At 45.5% G+C, this 13,980-nt stretch overlaps 1 protein-coding gene and 1 long non-coding RNA gene across 2 annotated transcripts; one reads left to right on the top strand and one right to left on the bottom strand.

Moving 5' to 3' along the window:
* Nucleotides 1-1,860: 1,860 nt before the first annotated feature.
* Nucleotides 1,861-7,928, bottom strand: LOC131885562 (core-binding factor subunit beta-like). Its single transcript, XM_059233635.1, has 6 exons — nt 7,307-7,928; nt 7,104-7,190; nt 6,901-7,011; nt 3,055-3,171; nt 2,655-2,961; nt 1,861-1,989 (listed from the first exon to the last, which is right to left on the bottom strand). Exons 1-5 carry the CDS (start codon nt 7,544-7,546, stop codon nt 2,746-2,748), a joined length of 771 nt encoding a protein of 256 aa, XP_059089618.1. The 5' UTR covers nt 7,547-7,928; the 3' UTR covers nt 1,861-1,989; nt 2,655-2,745.
* Nucleotides 2,861-3,582, top strand: LOC131885563 (uncharacterized). The gene is made up of 2 exons (XR_009373852.1): nt 2,861-2,979; nt 3,063-3,582. It is a non-coding gene; the product is annotated as an uncharacterized LOC131885563 (long non-coding RNA).
* Nucleotides 7,929-13,980: the final 6,052 nt, after the last annotated feature.

The raw sequence follows: 13,980 nt of genomic DNA, 5'->3' as shown, positions 1-13,980 counted from the left end.
ATTACATCTTACGGGGTGTGGAGAAAGGTGACTGGTTGGTTAGGTGGGTGTTCCTTAGCCCGGGGAGCACCCTTGAGAGTGTTAATTCGTGCAAAAGCTGAACTAATTTTCCACTCCGAAGTCATTTGGCTGCAGTCTATGAAAGTAGATAGCTCGCAGAAAGCCACTGTACGTACCGTACGTGGGTTGAAGGGCTGGAGTGTGGAGAAGGTGGGAAGGGTGATGAAGCAAGAAATTTAATTAGTAAACTTGCCTCCATATGCCATACTAAGTTGAGCAGCTCACTCGTTAATTAATTGCCAAGAGCGTGAGAGGCCACGTGAGGACTAAAATGAAGGCTGAAGACCAAACGAAAACTCGGATTTTTTTTTTCAAAACTCCTATCATGAAGGAAAGTGTTGAAAATCGGATCCACCAGTCGATCAGGTAGTTTCTTGAGGGATCAGGGACGGCCAGAGGATTGGCTTGTAAAGAGCCATCCATGTATGATAAGATTGTCTCCACGTGCCTTGTGCAATAAATATTTCCATTCAAATCTATCTTTACAATCTAATAGCCCGATACATACAAGTGGGCAAACCTCGTGCTAGTTACCTTCCCTCCTTCCTCTTCTTGGTCGTCCCCAATGAGTTTGGCCTGTGTTTGAGTAAAAATGGTCAAATTTGAGGCTAAACCCCTTATAAGAAGTCATTGTCAGGTTTTACGACTTAAATGAGTCTTCTGGAGATTTGAAGTGCCCAGCACCACAACCAACCAACCAACCAATCAAGGTAGTAGGTGAATGGCACATGCCAAACCATTCATGCCCAACAACGCCAAGCACTCTTCACGTCTCGGTGTGGTCATTTTTTGGACACATAAATGCAAAAGAATGGATTTTACTGGCAACAGACCACGACTGTGAAGAATCAAGAATGTCAACCGGCTGATCACGATCGTTACTACGGGCGTACGGTGCACCATAATCCGAACCGTTTTGGGGATATTCGAGTATCTTATCGAGTCCAATTTTGGAGTTAAAGCAAGCTTTCCACGTTCAACACGCTTTCTCCAACGAAAGAGGGAACATTCGGTATTGGGATACTGTTTAATTGGGCGTCACTCTCCGAATTAAAGAGTGGGTAACTCACTCCGGATGAATATGCCTCATTTCTTTCGAGGACTGCTCGGACTATGAATGAAAAGATGTCGCCCATGATGCGTTTGGCTTTTGGCCTTACTTATGTTCGTAGTACGAGTACGTTCAATACAGCTGGCCATGGCGTAGCGATTTTGCATAAAATCCGCCCTGCTTTCTAAGGCAAGCAAACGCTGGAAGTGGCTTTGTCCAATGCCTTTGTGGAACCGGATTTGCTCCTTGCTTATTGGTCGAAGCGAGACGAAATGCTGATCAAACGGTTTTTATCTCCATTCCCCAAAAAGCTCCTTTTCATCCGACTCATTAAACCCATCTGCCCAAGTACACACACTATACGCTCCTACCCAATCCAACCCCATTCCTGGCCCTCTGGGCTCTGGACCCTCCGGCAACTTAATAGTAGACCCTAGTATCACGTACCAAGCTACGCAGTGAAGTACTCTGATGAAGTTGTCTGTTGCTGAGTTTGCCTCTAGTACTGAATAGCTCAGACCTCATAAAAAGGGGAGACACACAGGGGGCTACTGTAATTATTACAATAAATAATTTTCAGCTTGCCTGGAGAAATTTAGCCTTTGAGCTTTTATCACAAAGTCTAGCACAGTTCTTAAAGCGCTGAATACAATTCATTTATTGACTGCAGCTATTTTGTTCTCTTAAAAGAAAGCTGTTTGAGAGGACAATCCAGAGCAAGGTACGATGTGGGAATGAACGACGACAAATTCAAAAAAGTGGTTTATTCCAATACTAATTCATAACATGTAAATTGAATAAGTATTCGGTTTAGGCCATTTGAAACGGCGGCATGGGACAAGCAATTTTTAAGAGTTTTCTCAGTGGCAAGAGCGGACCTGAAACGAAACGAGATGGAACTCATTGAATAAGAAGATTTGCGATAACGCCAAGAAAATCTTCATGGTCAAACTCCGCATTGTTATAGACGGAGAAGGTTGGAATCCCTTTCTTAGTGATCCCTCTTTTTTCCCTTGAACCCGAGTGCCATCTCCCCCAAGTTCCTTTCAAAGCTCAATTGAGTCGAGCCAAGAGAAGTTCCCTATCTTGGGGAAAAATCTGATGGGAACCGGGGATTTTGGCTCAAAGTCAAACGGGAGGAGACGTCCAAAACTGATAAGATATTTCCACAAAGCCATGCTCAGATACCAGGGATCTGAGGGAAGGGATAGGAAACGGGACACTTCTTTAGCTTTCTGAATACCATATGCCTTCCTTTTCGGTGGCGCTCTTTTGACGTTTGATTACTTAAAGGCACAGAATGCCGGGGAACGAGATGGCACAATGAACGGGAGGGTGGCAAAGGTGCCAAGTTGGGAACCAGAGTTTGAGGGAAGTGCAACATAATTCAAGTGGTCAAACGCTTTGCTTCACAGCCTTTGAACCCTCCCACCAGGGGGCTCTTCAATGGGCATACGTACACACACACACATTCTCCTCTCATTTCTCATTGTTTAGCCACAAATACGTTTCCGAGGCTCCATTCATCGGTCACGACGCTTACCTTCGTTTCGACGGCCCATTTCACTCTGGTTTGAGGAATAGTACTCAGTAACTCAGTAGAATATCTATGAAGCAGCACCGGTCTCTCCTACTCATTCTGCAACAGTGCTTGGCCCGCCACTAACACCCCCAATGCCGCCTCCGACCCCCACTGAGTTGCCCATACCACCGACAGCGGTGGCGTTCGATCCTCCAAGAGCCGCTGATCTAGCTTGAAGTGCAGATCGGTATCTCTGCTGTTGTTCTTCCCAGTCTCTGAGGGCAATTTTGTAGCTTTCAATTTGTTGTTGAAGTGCCATATCTTCGACCTGAAATCAAAGCGCAGAGTGAGTCATAATCCACTTGTTTTTGTTTGTCCCTCTGTCCGTCTGAACTTGAAATTAGCCTCGATGTCCTCCTACCCTTGCAGCGTCCTCGTCGAAGCGAAATCCACCCACGCCGTCCAGTTTTTCGAGATTGACATAGCCTTTCCATCGCAGACACACCCCGTTGGCAATGATGGGCGAATCCAAGTAGACCTGAAAATGAAATGTAGCGACAATGAAACAAGTAATGGCCGAAGGAAGTAGAAGTAGAAGTTTATCAAATTAAGAAGAAGAAGAAGCCATAGCGCTAGGAAGCTAGCTGAAATTCATGGCACTACTCACTCACTCCAACACCATCACATCCAAATGTAATGATTTAGCTAGCTGAGCTGTGAAATGAAAATGACTTCCCTAATGGTTTAATCATCCTGCTTTGGCGAAATTGGTCGCCATGGAAGTTCTGCATGCAGTTTCAAGGGCTCCAACGTAATTCATTTCAAGAAGGACGACAAGTATCAATAATTCAAATCGGGTCTTTCTTCCTCATTTGCCATCTTTCTTTTTTTACCCATGTCCACTTCACAGTTGTCCATGAAAATAAATGACCCTCATTTCTCGTTCACATTAGCTGTATGTAGCTGTGCTACAATACAGTTACTATCTACTGTAGGGTATATGGTGAAGCAGCCACAGATATTTCAAAGGCAAATGTGTTCGATAATAATAATACTCGTAGAGGACGAAACCAAACGTGAAGGAAACTTCTCCCCGAAAAACCACAACCCTGTTTCAATGAAGCACGAAACTTCACTCGAATGGCGGCTGCCGCACTTGAGGTGAACTGAATATCCAGCCCAGTTCCCCTTGCACCATTGACTGCTCGTAGCCTGGCTGCCTGCCTGCTACCCATGCTCCTCTACCCGACTGCAAAGAGGCATTTTCGTCGTTCATTCCAGCCAGTCGCGTTGTGGCTTTCGGTTCTTGCATTCTCCCGAGGACTGATTACTACTATGATGGCCAACGTCACATACACGCAGCATGTGTTGTTCGTGAACTGTACGACTTACGACTTTCCTGTCTGTGGGTAGGGTAGGAACATTGAACGAACTACAATACATAGGAGCTTTGGAAGCATGGATGGAGATTGGAGTCGATTCCACTTTACCGCATCGTTTTTGTCAGGATGCTTTAGGTCGATATCAGACCAGAAAGAGATTCGGCCTATTGTGCATTTGGAGCAATGCTGTGTGTGTGTGTGTGTGTGTGTATGGGGAATATGCGTCTAGCGTACGCTCGAAAAAGAGTGTTCCAATTAAGTTCGAAGGGATCTTTTCGTCTTTGTTCTTGTTCTGTAAATGAGTCAAAGGGTTGCGTGGAAGTGAAGATGAGAGGAAGTCTAATGAGCGTAAATGAACTAGCACTTTACTCACCGCCTTTTCACTCCATTTAAATTACCTCTTTTCCTTCTTCCCCTCAACGTCGAAGTGCTAGTTCCAAATTAGCCACCTCTGCAGCCAGTAGCACTACCCCAACAGCAATTCGAGGATCCTTTCTCAAGCAGGGCCTTGAGAATGACTAGCAGTTTGTTCAACTATGCACATGTTTTTTTTGTTAATGCCTCTCAGTAGTTAAAAGTCAAGAGCCACTTGTTATCTTTTCACTCTTCAAGAGCACCTCCTCCTCCTCCTCCTTCTTATCCTCCTCCTTGATCCCAACCACAAAGAGCGACGCATTCACAACAGAGTAAGAGGGAGGAAACCAATACATTCCAAATTTCAATCCCGTCACGTGCCTTGTTAAAAAGCGATCCTTTGATTCAAAGCTTCCAGCTTCCACGAAAAGAGAGTCAACTAACTCTCGTTCGTCTCAAGAGATTACGAAACTTTCTCTATGATGCGTAGTAAAGACTTCCATCAGAGAAACTCACGAGCCTCGGACTAGACATTTCTATTCTCGATGCCGTTTCTCTTCCATGGACTCGTTGGGTTGTTTTTGCTCCTTGAACATCAAAATATGGATGGAGAATTGGAAACGCGTGAATACATGAGGTATCATTGGATTGTCTACACTCGAGTGTTGGCTTTCTTGTCGACACTTTGATCTTGTCAAAATTTGTAGTGACATGCCTTTGGTGATCCCTGTAGTCTGTGGACTCACTCGGGTGTTCCAAGCGGAGGCTATCTTGCTTCCAGAGACTCTTTTTGACACGACAAGGAACCAGCAACGAGGGTGAATGGATGGATGGATGGATGGTTGGATGCTCCAGCTCCCTTGTGCATTCACAATTCGTCGCTTTCACTTTTAAATTGGGTGCAAAGTGTCAGATTGAATTTGCTTCCGCGTGAGTAAAATCATCAGGGAAATCGAAAAGAAATTGGGGTCGTCTGACTGACGAGCTCTCTTGCCTTGATTCCATGGGCAGGTAATTGAACAATGAGTTCAAATTACGCACGTTGCCAGCAACTAGTTGAGAGTGAAAGAAGGTTGCTCGTTCTTGAGAACGCGCGAGAGGCGAAGGATTTTGATTTATCTTCCCATTTCCTCACTGGGACTCGATCCGATTCGATTCATTCCAGTCAATTGGTCTAACAGATTGCTCGACAATGTCTTCTTGCAAATGTGGAGAAAACTCCCTCAAAAAAAAGTGTGCTTGTGAGCTCTCCGTTCGTTTGAATGCCACGCGTCAAATCTGTCATCTCAATTTTCAAGCCTGTTTCACACTCGACTTGTTCAAGATCAATCATACTCGACGCTGACAGGGTCAAGGGGCGTACAAGAACATGAGACAGTTCCCTCTGCGCTCTTTTATAGGCCCTGAGGGATCCAAACAGTTCCGATAATTGAACGTAACTTCCCGTCGCGCTCTCTGATGGATTGGAACACTCTTGGGGGATGACAGAATATGAGAGCTCCGTTTAAGCCACGGAGCACATGTCAGGTGGTAAAGTAGAGATCAGACCAATAAAGATCAGCTTGGTCCAATTAATAATCTCTGGGTAAACATGCCACAAGCTAATTTGCGAGTGCTCGACCCTGCCAAATTTGACCGCCATCCATCCATCCATCTTTCCGACCAGGAATAAGCTACTAATCACAACAACAACAACTTGTTCATTTTTCTCGACCCCCGACAAGAGCCCTGGAGAACAATAAACCCACGGCATTGAAGCCTAGTCAAGTAAGTGAACCAAGTGCTAGCCCCGAAGGCAGCACACCGGACCGGGGCAATCAATTCTGAGCAGACTCTAGGCGCCTATGGTAACCACCGAGATGATTATTACAGTACATGGGGAGAAAAAGTAGGCTCATTTCGTCATCAAGCTCTTACCCACCGTACTTCATCCATCCATCCATCCATCTATCTATCTATTCATCCTTCGCCCATGTCAGACCCAATTGAGATGAGTTTCGGGGCAAAAACCAACGTTCGGTAATGACTAGTCGAAAAGGCGGAGATGATAGTGATTACAATAGTGGAAATTATGGTCTGCGAAACTTCCCAACTAGCAATTATCGGGGAGACTGTGGCGGATTGGTGCCCTATTTGAATAATCGACAGAGCTCTTTTCTACCTTGGAAGATGACAAAACTCTCGTGTTGAAGGGCGATTCATGTGGATTTTTGTGAGTGAATTAGCCGCTTAATTTGGAGCCTCTTCAACCCCTCTCAACGCCACCTGCCCTTTTTTTTAGTGATGAATACATGTGAAATTATCATTAATCCTACGATTGTAATTGAAAAGAATCGTCTTTATGAAGATAAATGACTTGCTACTGGTCTTGAACTGTTCAAATTGACTCGATCATGTGGTTGAAAAGTGTTGTTCATACCTGAGGAAAAGTCAGAAGTCGACTGAGTGTACCAATCCTGTACTGGATGTACGGACAATATCTAGTATGTAGTACGGTACGTATGTGTCAAGAAAAGGAAAATCCCACCTACCTTGCCTCGCTCTTTGTTGAAGTCTATTCGAGTGTTGGCGTGAGGCTCGAGATACCCATTCTCAAGAACGTTCCAAATCAAGCAAAACGTGAAGCCCGTGGATAAAACTGACTAAAGAGAGACCGGGAAAGCAAGCATAATCCGTTAATACGCGATTAGATTTGGGGAGGAGTGAAGTCATGGTGGACGGATGAGGATCTTACCAATTCAACTGTTCCATCACGCAATCCATGCTGGAATTTAGCTTGCCGCTCATGGAGTGGACGATCTCGGTATCCTGTGAATCTGACCTGTGACGAAGCCAGAAATGACAATTGAGAACCTGACACGGGGAATTAGAATGCCCAACTAACTTCGTGAGGGGGTCTAACACACCCGAGTTTGTTGACCAATGTTGTTAGCTTACCTCGGATTCTCTGACTAATTTCTTGAAGAAATCATCGGCATCGAACTTCTCCTTCTGTTCCTTGTAGGGCAGAACCCGTGGGATCTTGAAGTAGATCCGGGGAACCTTATACTGATGGTGATGATGATGATGGTGATGATGCATGGCCATACTCGGATCTTGGAGCGCTGCCATGCGATGATAGGGATCCTGATATCCCGCCGCGGCCGCAGCCGCAAACATGCCTCCAAAGGCATTCATAGTTGGACACTACCTTGGTGGATCTTTCAACGAGGTTCGAGGATGAAGACACGATTGATTCTGGGGCACCACTCAATATTCCACTTTGATATTAGCAAGACAATAGCAGACTAGTACTGGATTCCCTTTGTTATGCGTCCGATGGAGGAGGTTGGCCTGAGTGAAGTAGTAATCATCAAGCACCACCAGTTCGTCCTCCAGCACCACCACCACCACCACCAACATCATCACCACCACCACCACGACCACCACCATCCAGAGCAGCCAGCATGGTGGCAGACAAACGAACGGCAGCAGAATCGACTCACTGACAGACCGGTGGCACCTTTAGAAACAAGCCGTCGGCATTGCAATCATAAGTCCGGAGACTAGGAAACTCTACAGTAGGAACGACGAACGAAGAACGAAGAACGGGGCGACGAGCAAACGAACGAACGAAGGAACGATCGAACAAGAAGAAGTAGAAGAAGGCTTTGAACGTCGCCGTCGATGGAGACCAGCACTACTCGATTGTACTAGGAGCCGAGTTCTAGTGTCTCACAACGCCCGGATGTGGTTAAGACAACGAAGACTTGGCTGCCGCTCCACTCCGACTTCAGCCTTGCCGAAAGCACTGTTTCTGTCTCCACACAACGATGAGGACGACGTCGGTGTTCTTGTTATAAAAGGTGGATATATTTCAATGAGCCTCGCCTGGAAGGATGAATGTGCATGTGAGTGTGTGGATGTGTCTTTCTACCCCACTGTAGAGTACTGCAGCACCTCAATCGTGGCTCCTCGGTCCCAGTTCCAGGGAAAAGAAACGACAGCATTGGGAATGAGGAATGCTTTATTGCCCTGATGAACAGCTCCTCAAGTGATGAGCTCTCAACTCATCCAGAAGTTTTGAGGGCAAGACAGTCAGATGATGAGGATGCTGACAAACTCTCATGGTGTTTTGAGGCCTGCCAGCGCCAAGGAACTCGACGTGGGGTGTAAGAAACATTCCCAATGAATGAAACAGATTGACTACCATCTTGTAGTTAACTCTCAACTGTCAGTCATGAGATAGCTTTGGCAGCAGAACACATCCCAGAGAGAAGCATTCGAAAACCTGCTTCTCCGGTCAGACTCGAGAAGATCAAGCTGCTTTTTATGCCTCTAGGTTGAACAGATATATCTCAGAGTTTACGCTCAATTCTCGTCCCCTTGAGTTCTCGAGTTCCAAGAAAGCCGAGAGTTCATGCTTGTACAATCTGCGTCCCGCTCCCATCCCATCTCTCTTGCTCGTTGCTCTTTCGCTCTTTCTGGCTCTCACTTTCTCTCTCTAAAGAGCTCAAGACGGAATAGGGAACGGAGACGGAACCCCTTTCTTGGAGAGAATCTCCCTATCCAACAATCTGTTCCCAAACAAGAAGGGTTAAAGAGAACTTAAACAGGGGGAACATGTTGAGCTCTGCTTCGTGAACCCAAAGACCACGGAAGAAGAGGAAGAAGAGCAAGAAGAGGAGGAGGAGCAGGAGCAGGAGCACGAGGAGCAATGGGAGCGGCTTGGGCTCCAAGTTCCAGAATGAAGCAGCATTGTAAATGGAATCAGATGGAGACGAGGAGGAAATAGGGGGAACGAGGGAACAGAAGGTCTGACAGGCAATTGTGCAAAGTAAGCGAAAAGGGGTAAATGGCAGGAAACAATAACAAAAGAAGCTTACAACACATCAGATTGAGCCGTAAATGATATACCTAATCCAATATTTGAAAACAAAGGATTAGAAAGGAACATCTTGATACCTCGGAAAGGGGAAGTAAGTACCTTATGTAGGTATAGCTCTCAATACATTTGTAAAGTACAAGTGAAGGCGACGCTCGCAAATGTTTGACAGAAGGTTGAAATTTACGTGCGAACAGCTTGGCTCTTTGTCAGTCCTCGAAAAAAAGGTGAACGAAAAAAGAACCGTGTGGTCCTCATCGAGAGTCTTCCTACATCACAACAATGTCGAACAAGTCCAAATATTCAATTGTAAAACCCAATCAAGCTCGACCGTTTTCCCCTCAATGGCCCTCTTAAACGGGATCCGTTGAACCAACCGAATTCTTCCTTCATTCGTACGTGCATATGGCAGTCAAATCACCCGTGCTGAATGTTTAAGTAGTCGAAGAGGAGATCACTGAAAAGTTCCTTCTTGTCATTTACTCTTACATGCGTGTTTAAGGTCTTTAAACACTTTGATTGGAGAATGCTCATCGACTTCGGCAACGAGGAGGGTTTGTACACCTGGTTTCAACATGGTCCAGCACCGGTGGATTGATTCCAACCCAATTTTGAGAGTGTTTGACTTTATTGGCGAAGCAGCAGAATAAATGTTCTGAAGCACGTAACACCATAAAGCCAAAGTTGAAGTCGAAGGAAAAGGATTCGCCCACTTCTCCTATCCAGTTTCGATGGTTCCTCGATCCGATCTCATCCGATGTCACCGTTAATAGAAACTTGCTTAATATTGAATTAATATCGCCATCCTCTTGGAAGAAACCTTTTGCCCCTCTCACCATAGTCTCCCTATGAGTTACGTCCAGGGTGTTGAACGCCATACTAGAATGACAGGAAACGAATAGCAATAAAACTATTGGAATCAATCGAAGGGAAAGAAGAAAAAAAGCGATTGTTCTTCTCCCAAACTCCCACCGCCTCCTCACCTTGTCCGACCGACTCTGGCAATCCTTGCTACTTTGTACTTGAGGAGGATCTCTTCTCCCGACTTCAAGTCCAATACATATCAGTCACCAACCAAATCCATGGTGCATGACTTCATCCATTGGTCTCCTCTCGTTGAACAATTGGTTGCACCGGGAAAGAACGAGAATTGAGACACATTATGGCTCCTTCAATCAATACCCGTGAGCGTTCCAACCACGTCAGTACACGTTTTGGACGGGGTTTCTTTGCCTTGGAAGTTGGATCGATGGGGCTTGGCATACGACAGTATATTTCTTTTGATGGCATACTACATGAGGGAGGAAGCAACAGTTACTCATTTTATGGGGGAAATGCAATACAATAGATATTGGCTTCTTCAAACTCGTTCCCATTGAAGAGTAGCTGAACAACGTTTAAGAATTGACATGTTTCCACAATGACATGAAGCCGATTTGTTCAAGGTCTGGGAACCTCAAAAGCTGAAGCTGAAGTGGTGAGAATGAAGGATTGTGTTCATTTTTGGAAAGAAGTGCTTAGTTACCAGATATCCAGTAGATGGGAGATGACTTCGGTGCTAGCCTTGGATTATGCAATGGTCGTCAGACCATCATATTTTTTCCACGGAGGTCTGGTTTAACGGTTGGAGAAATTTTGGTCTCGCTTCTCTGTGTCTGGTGCTCATGTCTCAAAGTCTATTGAACTTAAAAGGAAGAAGCACTTTAGACAAGAACAGATTGCTCGTCATTTGCATGAATATTGCACATAAAACCCGGGTCATATACATGCCCAAAAATCCACAGGGCGGTTTGTGCTCATTTGGAAGAGACACGAAATGGTGGACCCAAAACAGGACAGATCGCCGACTGGCTGGTTGGTTGCCGCGGATGGTTGATGTCTTTGAGAACGAGGGTTGCTCAAAAAACTTGTCGCGTGCTGATTTACAACTCTAACTCAATTGCTCTTACAAAGTTCTGAGGAAACATCTTTTTAGAGGCCCTTAGAGCTGAATGCGACCAAAGGTCTCTTCTTCTTTCCCGATCCGATAGTCTCTGGCCAGACTACTACTACTCCCACCACCGTTCTACCACGTTCCTCGACAGTCAGAAACCAACCTAACTTAGAAAGAAAGAAGGAAAGAAAGGAAGCGAATGAGATGGTCCAGCGGATGAAGCTAGAGAGCTTGCAAACATAGCGATTGATTGTATTGTTCATGTAGGGTTCAAATACCAGGGTTGTGTGTGTGTGTGTGTATGTGTGTGTGTGTGGTGCAAGATATAGGGATGGACCAATGAGACCAATGCCCGGAACCGATCAAGCCCTTCTAGTACTCTATGGATGTTTTTGTGTATGGGTAATGAGTTGAATCCTGAAGAAAATTGATAGATGAAGGCTATTTCCTAGTGTTTCAGTAAACCAAATTTATGACCCATTTCGAGTGAAGGAGATGGACTTAGTATCCCTAGGTTGTTCTCTTCATCCACAGGTGGGCGCTCTAATTGAGATGTAACTCCATTTGCCAAAGCGTCGTTTTAGCTCCCCCTCCCTCCCTCTCTCCAACTGAGCCTTCAAAGGAACACTTATCGATGGAAAATATCTTCTTGGAAAAGAGGACAAACTTGGCTTTGAAAAGAATATGGAATCGCTTTAAGCCATCGCCGTCTTTCACCTTTCATCTTCCTCACAATTGGGGAATGAAAACGAGGAAACTGGAGCAGGTGTAGTGTATGAGGACAAGTGAGGGGATTAGCTGAAGTTCACATGATTCGAACGAATTCAAGCGAGCATCACTGAGCATTGTCGAAAGTTTTCTTCAAGAAAGTTCAAGGATTTCCTTCATTGAGACTTTTGCGAGTGCGTGACAGTTGACACCTATGTGATTGCAGTGATATGGGCAGTAAATGGCTTCATGAACTCCCGATTGCTCCCTCTGGCTTAATTTACGACTGGCAACGTTTCCCAACGACTTCGAAAGAAAAACCTGGGATTTCTTTGAATAGCGAGCCCTTTTCCTGATCATGCTACTACCAATTGGCATTGATTAGATCCTTTCGACATTCCCCCCTCCCCCCCTCCTCCCTTATTCCCCTTATTTGTTCACATGAAGTTACCTCCCCACCAATTCGAAATCAATCATCAACAACACCACGTGGAAAGTCGGACCTTGGTTAGAGGTCAGTATCAAGAGAACCGACGGTGTTAAATTGAGATCAAAATGATAGACAAAGAAAGAGGAAAATGGATTCCCAATAAAAGTTCATTGTTCGGATGATTTTTTTCGTTCTCGCTTCTTCCATATTTCGACCATAGAAAAACTGTAAAAGAATATCGGGCAAATTTTTTGTAGCTTGATCTCTATGAAGAGGACTCCACATTTGTTCGGACGAACTTGAACCCACATCCATCCTTACTTATTTGGACGAAATAAGCTCGTAGGTAGGGTACAAACAATGCTGGAATTGGCCCCCGTTAACGTCCTCCATTGAAGTGAGACATGCAAGCGAGACAATAAAATCAGATAATGACACCTTACACAAACACAAATGCAGCCGACAAGGGCCATAAAACCGAGAGGGAGATCGAACAATCTTACTCGGATTCGCATTGAGACCCGAAGCAAACGAGGATGATCAGACAACCAACAGTTGGACGGCTTTTCATGCTTAAAGAAGGACATATGGCTTTAATGGCGGAATACCAACATTTCTACAAATGTCTAAACGACATGTCGTGGAGTACCACTTTGCACCCCAATGAATCCCTAGCGATGCTATTCCATCGTCTTCGAATCAACCGCCTATTTTATGGCACTCAATCCATCTTGACTGAAGATCAGTGTGGAAACGTCTCACACCCATTTCATGCTTGCTCTTCACTCTTTTCCCCCCAACTTCTTTTATTTCTCGTTGGGTGTTTACATGACAATGGACAAATGTCTTGTAATTCATTTCAACACAATCATCATCATCATCATCATTTCTAGGGAACTTGATCGTCGACTACCATGTTTGTTCTTTCGGAGTAAATGAAAGAAAGAACGGGTGCTAAATCAAGCATGTCTACGCATCAACTTCCGATACTGATGGAGACTAGTCTGCACACGGGCGCAAACAATCACACCAACATCTAGCCGACACCCGCACATCATTATGTAGCACGTCAGAATGGCTTCCCCAGTGTATGTACTACAAGTAGTAGCTAAGCTCAGCCGGATATTACGGTGTCCGTCTTTTCACACCGAGAAGAAGTGGCGGGGAAGAGCGGGGAAAAATATCAGTGACGATCTTGGCGGAATTTTGACGCTACTGGCGACGGAACAACGTGAAAAGGAGGAGGAAGAAGGAGAAGAAGACGAACTAGTCTTGAAGAGAGTCCTTCCCATTTTGGGTTGGCCACACTGTGGTGAGTGAATGTGGCTCGCCGCGACTGCACTTGGGTTCCCCGCTCGTTNGCTGCCGTGGCGGCCGCAGCCAACCTCTCATCTACCTCAGCATCCATACTTCCGCACCAATTTCCCCACGGTGCTCACAATCCCGGTGGATTTGTAGGACCACCTCATCCAGAGTTGATGGGGAATCACATGCCGCCACACCATCATCCTCATCCTCACCATCATCCCCACCATCACCCTCATCATCACCCGCATCATCACCCTCACTTGGGGCCTCACCATGGCCATCATCCTGGGATGATGGAGCCACCCAAGCCTCGTTTTCTGTTTCGTGTTCCCCGTGTTGTACCCAATCAAAAAGAAAAATATGACTCC

Source organism: Tigriopus californicus, chromosome 8 (genome assembly GCF_007210705.1).
Source record: "Tigriopus californicus strain San Diego chromosome 8, Tcal_SD_v2.1, whole genome shotgun sequence".
NCBI classification, from domain to species: Eukaryota; Metazoa; Arthropoda; class Copepoda; order Harpacticoida; family Harpacticidae; genus Tigriopus; species Tigriopus californicus.
This window is presented reverse-complemented; position numbering and strand designations above follow the sequence as displayed.